The 21,716-nt window shown below is 38.1% G+C and overlaps 2 protein-coding genes across 6 annotated transcripts in view; one reads left to right on the forward strand and one right to left on the reverse strand.

Moving 5' to 3' along the window:
• Nucleotides 1-21,716, forward strand: part of WDR89 (WD repeat domain 89) — a 320,794-nt gene that overhangs the window by 158,413 nt on the left and 140,665 nt on the right. The gene's annotated exons all lie outside the window — the stretch shown is intronic.
• Nucleotides 1-21,716, reverse strand: part of SYNE2 (spectrin repeat containing nuclear envelope protein 2) — a 172,108-nt gene that overhangs the window by 76,310 nt on the left and 74,082 nt on the right. For all 4 annotated transcript variants that reach the window (XM_048948676.1, XM_048948675.1, XM_048948673.1 and 1 more), the window contains 15 exons: nucleotides 21,277-21,542; nucleotides 17,985-20,100; nucleotides 17,369-17,691; nucleotides 16,776-16,920; nucleotides 15,847-16,062; nucleotides 15,220-15,485; nucleotides 14,304-14,460; nucleotides 12,382-12,537; nucleotides 9,616-9,756; nucleotides 9,098-9,280; nucleotides 8,374-8,511; nucleotides 6,790-6,975; nucleotides 5,622-5,744; nucleotides 4,306-4,488; nucleotides 367-492 (listed from right to left, as the gene is read on the reverse strand). In XM_048948676.1, the coding sequence (XP_048804633.1) occupies nucleotides 367-492; nucleotides 4,306-4,488; nucleotides 5,622-5,744; nucleotides 6,790-6,975; nucleotides 8,374-8,511; nucleotides 9,098-9,280; nucleotides 9,616-9,756; nucleotides 12,382-12,537; nucleotides 14,304-14,460; nucleotides 15,220-15,485; nucleotides 15,847-16,062; nucleotides 16,776-16,920; nucleotides 17,369-17,691; nucleotides 17,985-20,100; nucleotides 21,277-21,542 (4,725 nt within the window). The remainder of the gene's footprint in view (nucleotides 1-366; nucleotides 493-4,305; nucleotides 4,489-5,621; nucleotides 5,745-6,789; nucleotides 6,976-8,373; nucleotides 8,512-9,097; nucleotides 9,281-9,615; nucleotides 9,757-12,381; nucleotides 12,538-14,303; nucleotides 14,461-15,219; nucleotides 15,486-15,846; nucleotides 16,063-16,775; nucleotides 16,921-17,368; nucleotides 17,692-17,984; nucleotides 20,101-21,276; nucleotides 21,543-21,716) is intronic.

Here is a 21,716-nt window from a genome sequence, read left to right on the forward strand (position 1 = left end):
GAAAGGGACACAGTGCTCTCTATGCACTATCCCAAGGTGCTACCCCAGTTAACATTTAGCAGGATGATGAGCGCAGGCAAGCAATCAGTGCTGCATACTGTTTCACCACAACAGCTGAAAACAGCACTTAATTTTCACTGGAAGTTGATTCAGGTACAAATAGCACATCAAAACCAGTGACATTAAACATATGCCCAACTTGAAACTAGTACTGATTATAATATCTCTTGGTATACAGCAACTTATGTACCTACAGTCACACCACAGCGTTCAATTGCCTGCTTGACTGGAGCAGGGAGCAAAAGCACACTACTATTCATCAGTGCTACATGTTATCATAAATTTAGGGCATGACATGAAACCCACCTCTGGACAAGAAGCTTTCTGAGTGCGTGGCTGATATTCATCTGATTTTTCAGCCAAGTGATTCTTTAGGAATTGTTTCAGCTTTTCAATCTCTTGCTCACATTCTTCTGTTTTCTTCACAGCTTCCTGTGAAACAGTAACTCTTGAAATAATTTTGTATTAACTAGGACATAAACAAACTGGTCAGTAATGCAAACTGCACCAAAGAGTGCTCAAACCTCTTTTCCTTCTTTAGTTAGATGTAAAAGAAACTGTGCTTGCTCTGCTAACCCTGCAGAACTCCATCTTCACCACGTTCAGAGATCTGCCTGGAAGCATATCATTGCCTACTCTAGAGAAGGACTATGAATTTTAAAATGCAAAGTGGAACATATTTAACCACATTTACCACAATTTATGAGAAGCTGAAAATAAAGAGAAATTACAGGGTTGGCTGGTTTCATATCAAGTTAGAAAGCCTACCTGTTTTAATTAGTGTTCAGGTTGTTATTGCCAGCTAGCTCTGCACCGGCCAGAAATGAACTGTGCTGTCCAGGCAGAAACTGCAGCTCAGAAGATAAGCCAACCACAGTTTCTAACAATTTGAATAGTTTCTATCAGATAAATATTTCCACCTTGTGTGAGCTTCCTCTTCTTGCATGACTTATGGAGAAAGCCTATTATATGTCATCAACAGCCAAATTCACTTTTATTCATTTGATAGTAACAGCAAAATCTCATCAATCAGCACTCCATGCAGAAGTCTGCAGTCGCCCCACATTCATTGCTAATGTTGCCTGCCACAGCTTATCACAATGTCTCAGGTAACTAAGAAACTGTTACATATACAAATAATAATATCTTGCGAAAACATTTACTTTGCAAAACATTTTGTAGCTTTGTTCCTCAGCATGTGGGCTGAGAATCAGAGAGTATCAATAGACTCTTCCTCAGGCGGCTGCAAAAGATAGCGAAGAAAATGCAACTCTGTAGACAGCAGGTTACTTTGTTCATTCACTTCTTTGCAATAGCAATCACTCCCACATGTTAGTAAAGTTTTGCATTATGAGTTTTTAACTTACAACTTTCAAAAGGCAGAAAGTGTTTTTCCCACTGAAAAAAAAAAAAAAAGCCAATTTGGAAAGAAAGATATCTAACTGCAGTCTGTAATCTTAATGACATACATTAAGACAAGGGGAAGAAAAGTAGTTATTCTGCTGCTCAGCTTAAATAAGAAACTAAAAGTACTTCTAAAAGAGAGAGTCTTTATACCTACACTCTCAAATTCTCATAACTGTTCAGTAGTATCTCAATTTTACTTGACTAACTAAAGAATACTCTGTATTTAGACTCCAATTTCCACTCTCAGACCAATACATGAATGCAGTCACTTTCCTGCAGATCACTCATCCATCTCCCATCAAGGAGCAGAAAATCTTATTTTATCCTTTTCTCAAAAGAACACACATTACGTCCTATTTGTGGTACTGAATCTGTACCAAGAAGTAATGCTTCTCTACTTCATTCTTAAATTTTGCTTTTCTTAGCAACTAGAAGACCTATTTGTGGAATAGGCCCTGCTGCCAGGAGTGTGAAGGCAGATACTAAAAAAATGTCAACAGTACATCATCAAATATGCAAACACTGCCACTCCTTTGCACAGAGAGCTGGTAAAACACTGTGGCTTCCAGCTCCTCTTCCTGATGACACTGTTTAGGTAGCGATAGGTGTGGCTCTTAACGGGCTATAAGAGAAGCACAAAGGGCAACACACATTAAGTCTCCTAAAACCCTACCCTGAAGCATCTGCAGTATCTACTAAGGTTTTGTTTCTGTCAGACTTTTTCAGGTGTTAAACTGAAACTTAATTATACAGAAGTTCCTAGTATTACAGTATAGATAGCAAATATGTGCAACCACATCCAAGCACTAAAATGTCAAACTAATTCACAAAGCAGGGAAAAAAATAAAGCATGTATCCGCAAAGGCAGCCTGTCTCCAGTGTGGCCTTCTGTCTATTAGAATACCTTCTATTCTTCTATGCAGCACTGAAAAATGCCATCCTTTAATAGCTGTATCCTTTGTAATCTCTTAGGTGGCGACAGAATTATACTTTCAACCCACTCAATAGAATGGGAAAGCCTTTTTTGCACAGCTGGATATCACTGCAGCAAAGAACTCATTTTTCCAACCTGTTTTCTCACAAAGAAATTTTACTCAGCTACAAATTTTTGGAAGTCCATAAAATAAAGGCAAATGCTGAGCAAAAAAAAAGATTACAGCTGCTTCAAAAAGGTAAAAAATCTAAACTTTGACCTATAGACCAATGTTCTTCATAAAGGAGTTAGAAGTTTCATGGTAACACTCAGTAATGGCAATGCACCAGGATTCCAAGGGATAAAAGTATTCTAAAAATTACTGAATACTTAATCTGGTAACTTTTTATCTGAAATATGTGTGCTTTACCGTAACAATTATTCAGACCTAAGAAGGTAGAAAGACTAAAACCCCAAGACATTAGGGATCATACAGATCTCTGTCTCTTTTCAACTCCAGGCATGCACATCTGTAGCATGCTTGGGTTTGTCCCTTGGTGCTTTTAAAACTGAAAAGAACAGGAGGAAGGGGCCTACTGAGACAATATAGTCCAACTGGCTGGCCACTCTGCAGTCAAACAAAAGTTAAAGCGTACTATCAAGAACATTATCCAAATATCTCTAACACTGACAGGAATGGAGCATCAATCGCCTTTCAAAGAAGCCCGTTCCAATGTTGGACCACTCTTGTGATAAAGGTACTTCTCCCAGCATCCCCTGGCACAGCTTTGTGGCACTTCCACTCGTCCTGTCACTGGAGACCAGGGAGTAGAGCACAGCATCTCATTTTGCACTTCCCCTCTTCAGGAAGCAGCAGAGAACAATGAGGTCTTCACTTGGCACCCTCACAGCCCCTGGTTGGATGTGCCTTTCAAAACTTCTACCAGCTTTGTTGCCCTCCTCCGGATACCTTCAAATGTCTTAACATTGCTTTTATACTGGAGACCCAGAACTACAAGCAATATTGAGGGTGAGGCCACACCAATGCAAAGTATAATGGGAGAATCACCTCTTTTACTATGCTGTTGCAAAACGTTCAATGCTCCAAACTATCCAGATTGCTTTGCAAATCCTCTTAAATCTCCATGAAGTCAACAGCACCTCCCTATTTACTATCATCAAACCTGCTAAGGATGCATTCAACTCCTCCACCCAGATCACTGATAAAAACGTTAAAGATGACTGGTCCTAGGATTAAGCCCTGGGGAAGACCACTAATGACTGGCCACCAGAAGCCCCAGTCACAACAATTATTTGAGCTCTGCAGTTCTGCCAGTTTGTCACCCAGTGTAGCATGAACCTGTTACCTCACAACTGGACAATTTGTCCAGATGGATTCTGTGAGGAATAGTAACAAAGGCCTTACTAAAACCTGGAAAGATTACATCCGCTGCCTTTCCTTTGTCCACTAAGTGGTTGACCTTATTGTAAATGCAGATCAAATTACTGAGATGGGACTTTCCCTTCAAGAATCTGTGCTGATTCAGCCTGACAAAAGTGATGTTCTTTGCATGCCTTAATTTCTCAATCTGAAAACAAAAGGTAGAGATTCACATTTTAGCTGTTCTGTGTACATCTGGGCTCTGAAATGTTTAGTAGAAACTACGTGGTCTAAATCACTCTGCTTTACTACAGTAGGCTTGGGAAACCAAATAGGCAAAGATAATGCACCAACTGAAACTCATTTCAGTTTTCTATCTACAATGTCATGTTGTAATGTGCAATTACACACACACAAAAAGTTAGAACATCCCCCAAAACATTACACAGAGAACATGGTAGGTGCACTACATGCCTGTAAAATAAAGGTATTTGAGGTGGTATCTTATGAAATTAAATAACATCAATGAATGCAAATCAATTACCTCCAGCAGTTCATTTTGTTCCTTAGTAATTTTTTCTATTTTTTTCAATTCTCTCAAAAGTTGTCTTGCTCTTAGGAAGACTGAGACAGGTTGTTTTTTCACGCCTGGCAGCTGAAGGTCTTCTTCATAGGACTGTATGTGAACAATGGTCTTCTGCATAGGACCAATATGGTCAAGTATAACCTGTTAGGACACAGGATAGATGATGAATGATTTAGTGAATTGTGAAAAAAAATCAAATTTACACCCATGATGTGCAAGAGTAGGTTTTTTTGAGTTTTCTATTTAATGCAGGCAGTGGGTGAATATCATTTTCTAGAAGAAATATCACTTTAGGCTTTCTGCATAATGTAGCCATTACAGAACTGTTTCCTGGATAACAAAGCTGTGAGCGGTATGACAACATTTTTATGCCTCCCCCAAAACAAAACCCACAATTTTTGCATGTCAGTCAGCTGACAATGTGGACTGCAGTTGATAGAAAAGATACCATAAAGCTTTGTTTTATTTCAGGTTTTATAGAAAAGAAAGCTGTCTGGCCAAGAGACCTCATCTCAGCAAGAATTCTCTGCATGCATGAAACAGGTGTGCGATGAGTCCCTTCAGCCTGTATTTCTAAAAGTATCTGTTGTATTTTTCCTCTATTTCTGGGAAAATAGGGCCTGATTTGCAGACTCTCATATTAGTTACTGTTTGATGATAAGTGGAATAATATTTATTGAATGTACCAGGTCCTAACACTCCCAAAAATGGAAGAGTCAAATATAGCAGGAATACTTTTATACTATAGTTACACACTTGGCTGTCTACTGGTATGCTGTTATCAACTGTGCTTTAGTTTCAAATGTTCTAGGTTAGCCCAGGACTGTGCTTCTTGAAGGGATATCCCAACAGCCTCATTTTAGAGTTCATTTTGCACACTTGTCTAGGTATATGTAAATTCTATTCCCTTCAGATGAAACTAAAGCTGAAGACTTTCCAGAAGAATATCTAAAGACCTTTGACAACTAATAGATGTCCAGCATCCTGGACAAGCACGAGTCTGGTCCTGAGTTATCTCCTAAAAGACACATACAGCACAGACCTCAGGTCCCCTGAAGTATTCTGCCCAACCAATGTGCTCCTTTTGGATTTCACTACTTGTAACTGTAAATGTGTAGCTGAAATAATGTTTGTAGTAACTATCATTGACCTGAGAGTTGGAGTATGTGTAATACTGACATTTCAAAGTCATACACTAAAAATTTATTCATTGCAGTATGTATCCACTAAACAGGCTTTTGCTGGAAAAAGCGTACATAGGAGCTTTCACAGACCTGTCCATGTTTAAGTTGGTCTTTAGGAGAAAGTTCCAACAGATCTTCTGATGATAAGATTGTCTTCATTTTCATAATATCCTTCTCAAACATTTTTACATGAGATTCAATGGCATCCAATTCCTAGATTTTGGGAACAAAGAATGTTTGTAGATAGTATAGTTTTGAAACTCCCTTCAAAAAACAAAATCAATATGAATTTCTGCATTCACTCAAAACTTAAAAAGAAACACTGAAAAACAAATGCAGCATATGCAGAATGTGTTAACAGGACGTGTTAACAGCTGCTGCTGACCAAAAGGCTAGCTACCACAAACTATGCGTTGTCATAACATCTAAAAGAAGTAATAATCTACGGTCACCTAGTCTATTTTAAACCCCAAGTATGGAACTGAAATACCCTTGAAAAATCACATTATAAATCACTACTGGTGACAATGAAATTTTCATTGTTGATATTTACCATTAAGAAAGAGGTCTAATTATGCATTCAAAATGAAGACTTATTTCAGATGGAAAATGGGTCTGCATTACAGTACGGCTTCCAGACAACTCTCATGAAGACAGAGTCAAAGAACAAACTGTGTGGGAAGGGATCTTAGAAGGTCTCCATGGACTGTTTGGGACCTGATCCTGCTGAGATGTGGGAGCCTCCTGCCATGGGGATCTCACCCTTACTCTGAGTCCCTGAGGCAGTGTTTGACCAACCTCCCTAAGGAGTATGGCGCTATCTTGTTTATAGTCATCAGTTATATAGCAGCAGGCAACAGTAGCCTCTCCCCTTCTCTGGTCTGAACTGACCCAGCACTCTCAGCCTTTATTCCCATGTACTGTGCTAAAGATCCTGACCACTCTTCCTGAACTGCTCTTCCTGAACTTGCTGCAGAATGTCTATATCTCTCTTGCACCGAGAAAGCCAAAAATGGGCACATCACCCAGATGTGACCTCACAGAGCCTTGGCTCTATAAAACACTGCTTAGCAGGAGCTATATGTATCAGTGTGTTATCAACATAGTCTTTTTCCTAGAACCAAAGTATCACACAGACATTCCGAAGAAACCAATTCTGTTCCAGCTGAAACTAAGACACATGCAGACAATGTAAGCTGTATTTAATAACATTTGGTGATGCTCCGATAAAAAGAACTTACAGATCAACCAAACTTACATCGGCCACATGCTGGATCTGTGGAAGAATCTCTGCTATCTCTTGCTGTAACGTTGCTACTTCCTCCTCTGCTTCATTCAGCTGCTGCATTATACTGTCTGTTTCGAAGACAGGCGTTAGCTCCTCTAGCTCCAAGTAAACACTGTGCAGGAGATTTTGCTTTTGTTCTGAGTCTTCCAAAGCCATCTACAGACAAAATAAGAAATTAGTTTGCCTCCATCACTGGTGACATCAAAGCTCTGAGGCGATTTGGATCAGAATGAATCAGTTTAATTTCCTGTACATCACTGACCAGTGTATGTACTTTCAAAAGCTTAGTTCAGATTAAAACACTTCGTGCTTAATGAAACCAAACTGTTGCATCCTGCAGGCAGAAATCTGAGGGGCTTCTGCTGTGACTACTAGGGAATCAATTAGGTAAAATAAATCTACATGATCATGGGTCATGTAGAGGAAGGTTTTAAACTCTGAGATCTCACCCCCAAAACAGAAAAGAATGAGATGCCAAAGAAGGTTCCTCCCAGATTTCTTTGCAGTCATCAGGCTGACCCCAAGTACATACATGTCAGCCAGAGACATGAAAAGGGTTTCCTGCACACCAGTTAGCAAATAAACTGAAGCTCTGCAGAAAATATCTGGCCAGTTGTGCATGATGTGAACATTCTTCCAATCTTCCGCAGGTATCTGCATGATTTTTTTTATTAATTACAGCAAATGTCTTCATACAGAATAGTGAAGGGGTTGTAAGCAATATCTGTGATTCACTCAGCTTTCTGCCACCTGAAGAAAAGGACTGAACATATCTCTGAACTTTATTATAAGCCTCCGGCACGTTTCTAAACCCACAAGCTTTCCAGCCTAGACCACATAAAAAACATAAATGCAAAAGAAAATAAGCTTTTGTTGGGAAAACTACACAAATTTTGTTAACTGCCATCTCCTCGTTGTTACTGTGTGACCTGCAACACGTTGATCCAGAAATGTCAATCTCTTCTTGTAATACAGGAAAGAAATTCTGGTTAGTTTTAATAGATCAATCCATGTTCAGATCACCAACTTTTTCTTCTGGTGTAAGCCAAAGAGTGGACATACAGAAAACTTCTATTTTAAATATGATACTGTTAGAAATCATCTTGGCATTTGCCTGGCCCTGTAACATTACAAACATGTGATTCTTGAAGTCAGAATTACCTTCAAGACACACTGAGAACTGCCTTGCACATCGATTCACTTCGAAGTTTCTGGTAAGCACACAGACCTCAAAATACCACTCTATTTGGGATCATGTGCACAACACAGAACAGGTACAAAACTGTACCTATTCGAAAAGTAATAACTGATTTTAGCCATGCAGCACACTGTCGTATATTTTTGGTAGATGCATGCTCTCCATTTCAGCACACAAGATAATTAAGTCCAACACCGAAAAGTACCTATCTTTATTTCATGCCCTTAAACTGTAACCATTTTTCACTTAAAGTACTTCTGGAAAATTATTTATATCAGTAAGGCTGAAGAATGCAAAACTGTGTCTTTATACAGCAACTAGTTATAATGAGAACAGACATCTGCACTAACACTTACCTGAAGGCCATCAGTGTACTTGTGTAGTCTTTTTGCGGAGTCATTCTGAACACCTGCTCTTAGCAAGCTGTTGGTGTTTTCTATCCAAACTTTCATGTCCTTCAAGAGTTCATCATATTCTTCCATCTTGTTGGCAGCCTAGTAAATGGGAAGTTTTTATAAAAGGGCACAAATACATTTCTATTCACTGCCTAGGATAAACACACTTATGGGCAAGACTTGAAGCAAACTGGATGCATTTTATCATGGACAGATTAGCATGGTAAAATAGAGAAGTACAATTGAAATTTTTCTGGAACAGTTTCATCTTCTAAACAAGAGTAATTTTGGTGTCCATGGGCATACATTTCATGGGGACATTGTTATGATTTATGTGGCAATGTTATTTAAATAGGTAACACGTTGGTATCATAAATCATAACACTGCTGATCCAGGGGCAGGGATTGCCCATGCTAACGCATACCAACCACAATGCAGAGTTGGTCCTTTGGATTGGAAGCTGGAGGCAATGTTTGTCACTCCAGAAATTCTTAGCTATGTTAAGTCAACGTATCTACTCTGGGCTTTTCATCTGTTTGAGAACCTTTGATGATATTTTGTGTGAAGCCTTTGTTCGTTTATTTGTTTTGTTTGTTTGTTGTAAAGCTATTGCTTTGGCTTCTTTGTTAAAACAACACAAAGTTTTCAAATTTGAGAAAATCTGAAGTTCACATTTGCCTCTACCTTGTTTAAAATGGCTGTTCTGCGCTCGGCAAGTTGGGAGACTTGTTGGTAATGCTGAAGGGGGGTCATTAAGATATCCATCAACTCCTGTGCGTGGCAGGAATCCTGCTCTACTATGTCATGCACTTCTGCATCCAGCTCATTGAGTTTGTAATGCCAAAGATCCAGCATATCCCAGATTTGCTGCATGTACAGAAAGGAAAAATGAAATATATGGTTGGGCAGAAAGAGTTATTTTTTCTTCATGTTGAGCATGTGGAATTGCAAAGCTTTTTCAACTGATACAACAAGAACAGAACACTGCATCTGCCAGCATGATTCACAGCTATAAAAGCATTTTCCTGTGAGAAAGAGAAGGTAAATGTTCAACACATAAATGCTTGCTTGTACCTCTTCTATTAAAGACACAGAATGAATGGAGACAGCTTTATACTCCTGATAAACCGGGTTCTGTAAAAGCAACCAAAAATCTTTCAATGCCCACCAAAAAAAAAAAAAAAAAAAAAAGGCAAAATTACCTTCTGAACTTCTTTGGCTTTTGCAACACTTTCAGTCTTCTGTTCCAGCATCTTTTCAATAGCTTGAAGGCCATTGTTAATAGTTTCTGCTTTTCCTTTCAGCACATACTGAGGAGAACTCTGCAAGTTTTCAAAGCTAATCTGTCACAGTAAAGAGAAAATGATAGTGGAGATTACAAAGATCCACTTGTTTCTGTGTACCTCCTCACTAAAAATACTGGAAGTCTTTTTATGTTCCTTTTGATGAGTCACTTAAAAACATCAGAATGGAATTACATTTCCTGGGAGAAGCATCAACGTGACCAGACTGAATGTTCCCATCTTGTTCAACATTTTCTCCTTCCTTAAAATGACTGGCAATCATGAACCAAAAACTAGTAAGGTGCTGCAACTCCCTGAATTCAGCTGACTCCTTTCTCATCTGCAGCAGTGCCTCAATTATTTCTTCCATTTAAGAAATAAGGATGCTGAGAAGTATCAATGTGTAAGGAATTTCTGAACAAAAAAAAACCCTGGATTTTTTGTTCAAATCAAAACACCAAAGGGCCTAATTTCCAATTGAAAGAGAGAAGTCCTCGGGTATGCTGAAGTTGAGTCAGTGCTGAAGCAGAGAACTGAGAGACACAAGGAGGTACCAGGTTACCATGAACTAGAAGAACTGCAGGGGGTGAGAAAGTCCTTGCTTGCCCAAGGTGATGTCTCTTCTCACTAAAACCTGCTAGCTGTTAGGGTCAGCTATCAGTACTGTTAAATCATGGTAAATTCCCTGTGCTGCAGGCCTGGGATTTATGGAGCTCAACAGCACGTCACATTGCACAGCTTTATGCCGCGTGGTTACATGAGATTTCTAGTTTACCACTTAGTGACAGGTTTGTCACTACTTATTCTGAAATACTTATCCTTCTGTGGGAAGAGAAATAAGGAACGTTACTCATTTAGTAAATTATTTGCTTTTATTTCTTTCTACTTGTTAGTTCATTAAGATTCTGACAGGTATTGTCAGAACAATATAATACCCATACTAAGGTACTGTGTTGATAAAACTACAGTAATCAAAATAAATGTATAGGAAAAAAGACCTACAGTCCTTCTCTTGGGTACTCGTGCTTATACAAAACAAATTATGAAGTCTAGTCCATACTTCGTGCCTACAACTCTGTGGAAAAAGGAACTCAGACTGTAATCACCAAACATTTCATCATTATTACTACCCTGAAGTATATTCAGCATGAAAAATTACTGATGTGTGCAGTGGTAATTTCTTTCTACAAAACAAAGCAAAAACATGGAACAGAATCACATATGAGCAATGTGACACAGCTGGAAATACGAAAGTAGGCTGTTCACAGACTTCTGTCATTCCTCAGACAATTTGCTGTATCTGTCAATGTTCTGCTCATCCAGGATTTTTTTTCAGTAGCTCTTAGTGGTCTGAATCTATAGTACTTGTCACATAAAATGCATGGCATTTATAACAGAAATACATTTTATGTTCATTCTTACGTTAGCTTACTTAGAAGAAAGTAGAATGCCATTAAAACAAGACAAGTTAATTCATTGTAGCACAGACTGGTACCTCCTGCTATGTGCCTACACTGATCTCCAGTTCCCATAGAATTCATCTGGCTTCCTTCAGGCATTTAAAAAAATTCCAATGCATTCTGTACTGTTTTCCTCTACTCAAAACCGAAATGTTTCCAGGGCAATTCTTGCACTTCAACATGTAACATATGCACTGGGATAATCTTTCATCTCAGAAATTGAAACAGCAAACCAAAACCAAAAATCAACCCAAAGCATAAACACTGTTTAATTCCTCCTTCTCCTTCTCTCTCCTATCTAGTTGTCAGTTCTGAAAAGACTTGTTCCAAATTGAAATGAAAGCTGTAAAAATAAACCTAATTAAAGCTAAGAAACTGTAACGAATAGGTCTCTAAATATTCAATACAACATAAAACAAATGAATAATCTGACAGACAAAAAGAGTCATTGGATTTAAATATTGTTTCATTAAACTTTCAGGTTCTATCAAATTAACTACAATTTAGTCTTCAAAATTGGCATAATTATTTCTGCAAGAAGTTAACTGAGCTTTTTTTTTTTTCATTTTTAGAAGAAATGAATAAAAACAATAACTATAGCACAAGAGAATTTCATCCCAAACTTTGAATATTACATTACTTTCCTTTAATTTTGCTTTCAGTTAACTGCTTACATTCCCTTTATACAGAAAACATTGCAAAAAAAGCATCTCATTGTAATTTAGTTACCCAAATACTCTGCCTGCTTTTAAAGGAATGCTGTCATGTCCCAAGAAGTGGTACAAAGAGCCACGCTGTGATCCTTTACCATACATGCAAGTTTATTTTTTTTTAAAGTGGTTTCAAAGGAGTCTTTTGACTCAACTGTAAAAACTCTTCTCAGTTAAGTTTAACTAATATTCCAACCAACTCTGACTACTAGCTCAGTGTGAGAACCAGACTGGACAGAAAATCACATCCATATCCAAGACCTTGCTGCTAGCGGTTCTATCATGCTCTCTTTCAATACCACCAGCATTTTATATTCAGCTGCTTACTGGAAGTTTATTCTAAAAGAAGACAGTTAACATTAGGAATTTTTTCTTCCGCACACCCTTTCATCTGAAGTAAAAAGGTGAATTAAAAAATAATCAATGCTTTAATTTTGAATTTGAAGTTACAAAATTCATCCAATCTTGCTGGATGAATACAAAGAAGTATGTATGAAAATCACATAAGCAATTACCTTGTCTTCCAAGTCTTGTAAAGTTTTCTTGCAGTCCTCCAGCTGTGCTTCAGTTTCTGCAGGAACTATTGTGTACATTTCAGAATATCTGATCCGGAGTTTCTCCATGATATCCTTAAGATTTTGACTTTCTTTATCAATCACACTCTGAACTTCCTATGAAATAGAGATTTTTTTACCCATTTTTTTCTTGAGCACACGTGCATGTGTGTAGACATATACAGATATCTTGTGGTTTAGATTTCTTGCCACGAGTGTGAGTCAGAAGAGCTGTTTTTGAGACACAAATCCTATTCTGACTACCTCTGCAAGCAGATTAACCTCAAGAAATACTCCCTCATTTAATCAAATGATGCTTTTCAATCTATAAGAATTAATTAAACTTGATACTATTCCATGTCGGGCAACTGATGTATTGGTATTTATTGACAGGCATACCAATGTAATCATAGAAAGTGCACCAACCATTAAATGCTAACCTTTGTGCCGCCCCTTCTGCCAAAAGTGTATTTTCTCTTTTAAAGATGTTTAATAGCCAGTGTTCATTCCCTCATTATTATTAACAACACAAAAGCCACAAAAAGCAACAGATTTCAAGCTGAAGTGTCTGCTTTCAGGCAATTATGCAGAGCAGCACAGCGGGCTCCTTTCAAAGCAGTAGTTTCCAGTCCAGCACGAAGAATGCTGGTTTTATGAGATAAAAGAAACTTGAACAACTGTCTAGAGCCTGTGGCCTAGAAATAAAATCTGACCCAAGTCCTCTTGCAGAAGGAATGAAGAAACTCATTTGTTTTGAAGGTTTTCTAGAGTTTCAAGTTGGAAAGTTCTGTTTTATGGTTCCTTTTCCCAGTATTCAGCTATTTGAGAAACTCAAACGTTAACGATGCTGATGGGCAAAAAGCTCCCACCGGGCATTAAAATTAAACATCTTTTTTTCCATTAACTCCCAGTTTTTGCATGGGAATCTTTTCTCTCATACAAATACAGTTCACATAAGATATACGTGAGAGTCTGAAATTGATTTATTTCCTGTCATCTCAAGACAACTGGCTCTGATAGAAATAAATAAATAAATGAAATGAAACCATGAAACATCTGTGTGCCTAATTCTACAGCAAAGTAAGCCCTTGTACCAATTAACACTATGCCAGTATTTACAGGACTTCACAGATTCCCCGACTTGAATTTGCAAGAATCAGTTACAATACCAGCTACAACACCAGTGTCCAATGGAAAACGTCCAAAGCAGGTCTCTGCAAACTGGTTTCTGTATACAAATGCACGCCCACATTTTACAGGTTGGTTAGTTGGAAAGCATTTGGCTGTTAAAACTGTCACCTTTTTTTTCCAGGGGGTTAGTCTGACAGAGCTCAAATTCTCTACAGATCTTAGTCGGCTAGAATAAATGCTATTAGGAATAGCACTTTGTAAAGTCCAGTATTCAAAGAAGGCTAACAAAAATATACTGAAATGACAGAAATGTATTTTAAAATGTACTGGAATTGTGCAGAGTTAAAGCTGGTGGGATCAGTGGTCCTGATCACAATTTGAAAGCAGTTACCAGATTAATTGACTTATGTGGAATCAGATCCAGAGCATTCAAAGCTGCCCTAGTTAGGTATGCAGAGGAGGAAAATGCACAAGGTATACACTGAGCAGTCCTTCCTAAAAGGCACGCTGGTTGTGAATCTCTTAGCAATCTATGAAGGCTTCTGCTAACTGAGCTAGTAGAGGAAGAAGAGTGCAAATCAATTCCAGGGCAGGCCAATCGTTTCCCGTTGAGCCAGACTCATTCTCTTTAACTCAGTGTGCATATGGATATACATACTTTGCAACTAATTTTATTTGGAGCAATTTCAAGCCCCAACATAAAAGAGAATATATTCCAAAGATTCCCACAGAGTCACAGGGCAACTGCTAACCTTTAGCTGTGCTGCCTTTCCAACAGCATCTTGGGAGAGCACAGATAGAGCATTCTGTAATGCATTTTTCACAGCATTTATTTCTTCAGTGATCTTGTTCCTCTCTTGAATCTCAGACTGTATCAAATTCTTATGGTCTTGAGTCTTTTCATGCAACCTATGACAGATTTCCAGCAAGAATACACTGTGTTAGATTCTATGGAGTAGAAGTTATCAGACCACACCTAATGTAGAATTTTTTGTAAATATCCAGAACATTTGCTTGTATTTTCATATCATTTTATGTAACTAAATCTCTGAGTGTCTGCCATTTCTGCTTCAATTTCTTAGAAAGTGAGTCTTCAGATATTGCTAAACAGACAGCATGGCTATTTAACCAGGAATGATGCTCCAGAAAACAGCTCATAATCTCAGAGTCTGAAAGCCATGGCAGAGAAAAAAGACATTAACAAAGATTTCCATGTAAAAAATAAAGCATGCAAAAGGGTGACTGTAGTCTCAGATTTGCAAAAAACATTTGAGGTAAATCTTAAACAGTCATTAAGGCACTAATTAAGGTAAAAATAGTGTAAAACGTGCAAGGTCTGACTTTCAGAAGAGTAGAAGACTTGTACATCTCATTCAAGTTCACTAGAGCCTGGAGCTTCCAAAATCAATCATGAACACTAATATTTTCCTGTACATTTGAACAGCAGCCCCACATGACATGATCAGGCTTGAGTCTTCCCCCAACAACTAGCGTCTCTCGTTGCCCATTCTGAAGACAGCAGATGGGTTAGATGGAGCACTAGTGTGACTCAGCACACTATCTTCTTTAAGTCAATACATCTTTCATATATTCTTCAATATCTAATAAAATGCTGCTCTTACAAGTAATCCCATGTTATAACTCCCACCAACCTTTTGCACCACTTACTTTTTACAGCGGTCTTGCATTGCCTTTATCTCACATAAGGCAGGAAGGGCAGTCTCTGCCTCCATGTTTTCAGATGTGTTCAGGATGTTCCTTATTCGGTGAAGAATTAAGAGCAAGAGGAGCTGCTGCCTGCTGATGTTCTCCTCAAATGCATACACAGAATCCAGTAATTCTACCAGTTCCTCTCTGGTGGCTTTTTCCTTTTCTTTAAGACTTTCTGGCTGCTCTTCCTGGAGCTTATCAAGAATTATTGCTTCTCGTTCCAGCTAAGTAAACAGCATGCCAAAGAATGAGCTCAAGTGCTTTTTTAATTCATCAGCATAAGTTATATTATTTATTTACTCATATGCATAACTAAATAGTAGGAACTGCATATCCAGAAAGCTTGAATCTCTGATGGGAGGCAAAACATTTGAGTTTGTTTTAACAAAGAACAATGCCACACACAGAGTCATGCCGGGTTCAGACAACGTATGCTGTAAACATCCCCATCATTTCTGACTCCAGGTTCAAGAAAGTCTGGAGGTAATTGGCTGATTGATCTCAGTCCTGCACAGGTAGATTTACTATCTAAGGGTCTCAGCTCAATCACATTCCTCAAAACTTACTGTTTGTTAGGCAACTCACCTCCTCGTTGATGAACTTCCATTCTTGTTTTAGTTCTTCACAGTTGATTTCCAGCTCTTTTGCTGCCTCGAGCAAACCCAGCCAATTTTCCCACAGTGCTGTTACAATCCTGCCCAGGGCCCTGTCACTTCCCTTGCATAATCTCATCAGCTCTCCTGAGACCTGCCTTAGCTTCACAAGATCATCTTCAGCCGAGTCAATGTTGGAGACTAAAATCTTATGCAAAAACAAACAAGCAAATAAATAAATACAGCCTATCAGAAGTGTTAATGAAGCAGTAAGTAACACAATTAGAATCCTCTATTAAAATAGCAATCACTTCACTGAACTGGCTAAATACAGTTTCACTGAGGGAATTCTGTATTGGCTGAGACTATGGAGAAAAGGGAAATAAAACAAGCAAAACCATCAGAAGAACAGCACGCACAAGAAATTAGGTTGCTTTTACTTTATGGTTATTTGGAAGGGAAATGAATGAGCTCTAGTTACAGACACACAAAATGAAGAGTCTGCAATACGGTGAGTACTACAAGACAGCAGAAAGGTGCATTGTAGCAGAGGTATGGTGAGGAGAAAGCAAGAGAGTCCTGGATGGGGAAGTAGAAGTACTCTGACTTTCCCATCTAGGCAAATAACAGCGATTTGAGAAATCTGATCAGTCCAGGTCCTGCAAAGCAGCAATGAGGAATTCGAACAGAAATGCAACACCGACTAAAGCACAGGTAATGTTTGATTTTTCCAGAATAATATGTACTTTTACATGGCACATTGTAATCCAGTCCACTTACAGATACCTAAATACATGTTGTGGTTTAGTATATACATAAATACAAGATAACTGCACTGCTTACTACTCTGATATCATATGCCCTGCATAACTACATCACAGTTTTGCATGAGTCTTTCAAGTTCTTCAGATCCTCTCTTACCTTGCATTCCTGTAAGTTCTCCAAAGCTTCCTTATAAGACACTGGCGTTTGGGATAAAGACTTCCCAAGCATCTTTCCCAGATTGTTGAGATCATCACACACTTTATCTTTGCATTTGGAATAGCTTTTGTATTTTTCCAAATATCTGTAGGAAACAATTACAAGACCAATTATAATTTGTTATGTTTGATTGTTTCTCCAAACATAACACCCACTAGAACAGTAAGTAAAAATAACTTCTAAACTAGCATTACTTACTAATTAATTGGCAAATTGTCTTCAATTAGTGTTTTTTTATATACTTCAGCTCCAGCATCTGAGATACTAAAGAGATACAGGTACAAATATCTCAGAGATAAAGAAATGTAGGTAAGAATATGAAACATATCAGCCAGAGCTGCTTGAAAGAATTGTCTGTCTTCCCTTAAGTCTCCATTCTTTTCAAACATTTTTTTAGAAATACAATTATTATCTGTTAATTTTCCTTCCATTAAAGTCACACCTAGGCACAACAAATAACAGTTCTTTCTGCTGAATTACAGAACTCCATTTTTTGTCATAGGTAGGAATACGATCTAGGAACATGAACCTACCTCTGTTTGTCGGCCTCGTTTCTCTGAATCTTCTCTTTTAATGCCAAACTTTTATTGACTAGTTCTCTTAAAGTATTTTCCAGACATATTTTGTCTTCTGGTTTCACCAGGTTTTTCAGCTTGGAGTACAACTGCTCTATGTCAGCCTTTGCAGAGTCGAACTCTTCTTGTTTCCACTGTGGGGTTTGATAGGCGTCCTCTGAACTGCTAAGCTCTGCTGCAGCAGAACGAACTTCAGCTTCACAGTCCTCAAGGAACTTGGCAGCCCTCTCAACAGCCTTGGTGTAAAGCTCACCAGCCTTACATGCCTCCTCCAGAGCAGACTGAAAGTGTTTGAAAGACAAAGGAACAATCAAGAAAGATTGCTGTGCTCCTCTGGATGGCCAAATGGCCTTCTCAGAATTTCACGTGGTTGTCTTCAAGACCCAAACTCATACAGCAAATGCCCTCTATTACCCGTGTAGCCATAGAGAGGTGCTGATTGCCTTCAAACATAGGGACAGGGGGTATAAAGGAGCTACCAATACTGGAAAATTCCAAAGCAAAGGATGGCAGGACATAAGAATCATAAGTTTCATTACAGACATGGACATAGACTTTCATTAAATATACTTACAACACGGGCAGCAATGTCTGTCTTCAGTTGTATTTCATGATCTGCCAGCGCTCTTAATTTTGTTTCTACATCAGCAGCAAGAGATTTTTCTTCTTGACTTTCCCTCTCTTTTTCCATTATACATTTAAAAGCAGAAAACTCTGCTGACATCATATTCTGAATTGATTCCCATCGCATCTTTTCATACTGCATCATTTTCAAGTCTACTACTATTGGCTGCTGGAGCTCTAACTGAACATGCCTTATGGCATGGGATAGATGCTCTGCCACATTCTGGATATCTTCCTTGTTTACATACTGGAGACTAGAGACCAAGTTTTGAAGAAACAGACTCAATTCCTCAACATCTGTCTCCAGGCTCTTTATTTCTTGCCTCTTTGATTCTTTGAATAGCGTGTGTAAAACCTCATTTTTGTTTATTTGATTTTCTACCTCCTGGATTAAGCACAAAATCTGTTGAATTGTCTGAAGCAGAATCTGTGCAGATATAAGATTCTCAGCAGGAGAAGAATTAGATCTATCATTTAATATATTTGCTTCTTTTCTTGCAGCAGATGTCATAGTCTGGATTTCATTTAGCAGTGCATGAAACTTCTCACATTCCCTAATAACATTACCAAAATGTGTTATCTTCCCTTTAATTTTATTTCTAATTTTAAAAAATTGAGTTTGCAATTCATGCAATTCATCCAGCTGTAATGAATCCCAATTTAGACCTATGCATTCAAAAATTTCTTTGAACTTCATTATTTGTGACAAATTAGACTGTAAGGATAATACTTTTTCTTCAAGCGCTTTGCATTTATTCTTTACTTCTTGCGTGGCCCCTGTCAGTTCTTCTTCCAGTTTCAATTCACTACACTGCAGATCACTAAGCTCTTGTTTCAATGAAGTTATTCCTTCTGCAAACTCTCTGTAGACTGCTATCTTTTTTCCCACTTCATGACATTTACTCTGAATTTGCCTCTGTGTCTTCCTTGCTCTATTTTTCAGACTTCTTAATTGGTCAATCAAAAATAATTGTTCGGATAGACTCAGTTCCCCAGCTGTGACCTGACTCTCTTCACAGTGGGATGAGATAAGCCCTTCAATTTCTTGTATGTCCTTTAAAATCTCCTTTAAAATGTCCTGTTGACTGATTAATTCTGAGCAAGTGCTGGTTTGGTTCATATCAGGCTTGCCAAGTGTCTCTGCATTTCGAAGCTGACAGTGAACTTTCTCTACTTCTGCAATAAGTCTTTGCCTCTCTTCCAGCTGAAGCTCCAGGTGCTGTAATCTTTCAACAGATTTTAAAACAAGAGCCTTGTATGAATTCTGTAATGCTTGTAGGAGGAAAGTCATATCAGAGATCTCCTCTGGCTTCAAGTTGGGAAGGATGTGCTGGAGCTCATTACCCAGTGTTTCAATCACAGGCTCTCTATCTAGAACTTCATTCCTCATAAGCTCACAATTTCTGATCTGGGATTTAACATCGCAGGGGAAAAGTGCTGCTTTCTGATCAAGAGAGGACAGTGAATCTTTGACCCATGAAATATTTTCTTTCAGCTTCTTCATTATGTCTTGTTTCTTCACAACAGGACCAGTGATCCGAACATCATCTTGAGGAGTGTGTTGCTCTGATAAAGCTTCCAGTTTGCTCTGTAAATCCTGTATACAGCTCTCCAGAGCTATCTTTTCTTCATCACTCCAAATTCTTTGCATCTGCAGTTCTATCTTCCTTTTTAACAGGGAAAGACCATGTTTAATATTCTGTAACTCTGCAGTCCAAATTATGGGGCATTTGGCTTTTTCTCCAGCTGAGGAACACAACTCTGTTTGTAAATACTGTTCTTGTATCAATCTCTGAATATCCTGTGCTTTATCCATAAGCGTGTTAAACTCATTGATTTCTGCCAACACCTGATCATGCTTCTTCTGCACTGCCTGTTCCATGTGCTGCCACCACTGCTCCAGTTGCCTCATTTGGCTTGCAGTTAACACTTTGTCCATGCACGTTAAATGCTGAGACAAAAGTTGTTGTTGAGTTTTCAGCTGGTTTAAAACATCTCTTTCTTTGTGTAATGACTGCACACACGCCTTAATTTTCTCCAGTAGAACTGCGTTATTCATAGGACCCCTGTCAAAAATATGAACAGGTTTATAAAGAAAAAAAAACATGAACTACACATATTCTAAGAGAGCTTCATCACACAGATGATTCATTCACTTCCATTCACATATATATCTTTCTTAATGCTCTCTCACAAGTGTCCTAACAACCATAACAGTAGGACTTTCTTGCTTATCCACACAGTGTTAGCTATTTCTTGGTATCTCTGCAGTTAAAGATACATTCCAACATGCATTCTTTAAAACAGCAGCATATACTAATACAACAGAATGTGCCACTTTGTAAAATAAAAGCTGTCTCTCTTTTTAAAAATAAACAATACTGTTAAGTTATGTCTAAGTGAATTAACAACAATTTATATTGCTATTCAATTAAAACTTGGCTAAAAGAAAAACTTCCAAAATTCTCACTCCTTCAGAATTAATCTGGGGGAAGGCATCTGCTTGTCTTTTATTTCCAACAGCATTTTGAAATTCACTTCTAAAATACATCCAGCAGATACAATTTCATTCAGTTCTTTCCAATCTGCAAATCAACAATTTTATAAATTGTTTTAAGTTTTCTAATTCATGTGTTACCTTACTGTGACTGATGGACAAGTTCCATGTTTTGAAGGTTAACTCATAAAAAGTACTAAATGTTTTGCATGCATTGGTTACCTTTGGATTGGTACTACAGTTATTTATTGTTGTGTCCTTTCTATCAATTAAGTTAATTTTTCAGAGTTATGAGTTACTAAATTTGGCAAAAGAATTAGAATTAACGAGTCCTTGAAAAAGAAATATTGCTCCAATTTCCTAGCTAATTCATTTTAAAGAAAAAACAATATTTCATATCTGACATATTTTGCAAAAATATTTTAATATGGCATCCATACAGATATTTAGCAAAGCAACCAATTTCTTTGTTTTGCCTAAAAACAAAAGTGAGTAGATGTTGCTAAAAGGTTACAGTAGAGAATCACCAGTAATAATTCAGTTTAAAGACTCCAGGTACAGTTGCAACATCACTTTACAAACCTGTGAGAGCTCTCTTTCTGTCGAACATTAATGAGATGTATAAAACATGAGTCTCAGCATTATTGAAGATTGGCATGAAATTCAGCCCACATCAGTTGTATCAGAAGCATTAAGGACCATATTTGTTTGCAATCTATTAACAGAAACCCACAATTATACTTACATTTTTATGTTATCTTTTTCTGTTGCCAAATTTTTCATTGAGGACTGAGCAGCAGAAAGATTTTTCTGGTACTCATTAACCAAACAGGACTGTTGTTGCTTTACTGCCTTAACAGCATCCAGTTCTTGAAGCAGCCTGTCCCAGCAAGGCACCACAGGCTCTGGGGTTTGCAGCTCTGCTCCGTTTGATCGTGTTGCATCAGGAAACGTTTCCTGACTCAGACACAAAGATTTTGCTTTCCACGTTTCCAGCTCAGTTTGTAAATTCTACAATCAAGCCCACCACAGGGAGGATTAGAAGAAGATCTTAACTACTTTCAGCTTCAGCACTGAATACTGATACATTCATATACATACACTTCCTTGGTTACATGTAATGAGCACACATCACAGAAGCACACATGCAATCACAGGTGTACCCACTGGCACACTTCAGAAGAT

This window comes from Lagopus muta, chromosome 6 (assembly GCF_023343835.1).
Source record: "Lagopus muta isolate bLagMut1 chromosome 6, bLagMut1 primary, whole genome shotgun sequence".
Taxonomy (NCBI): Eukaryota; Metazoa; Chordata; class Aves; order Galliformes; family Phasianidae; genus Lagopus; species Lagopus muta.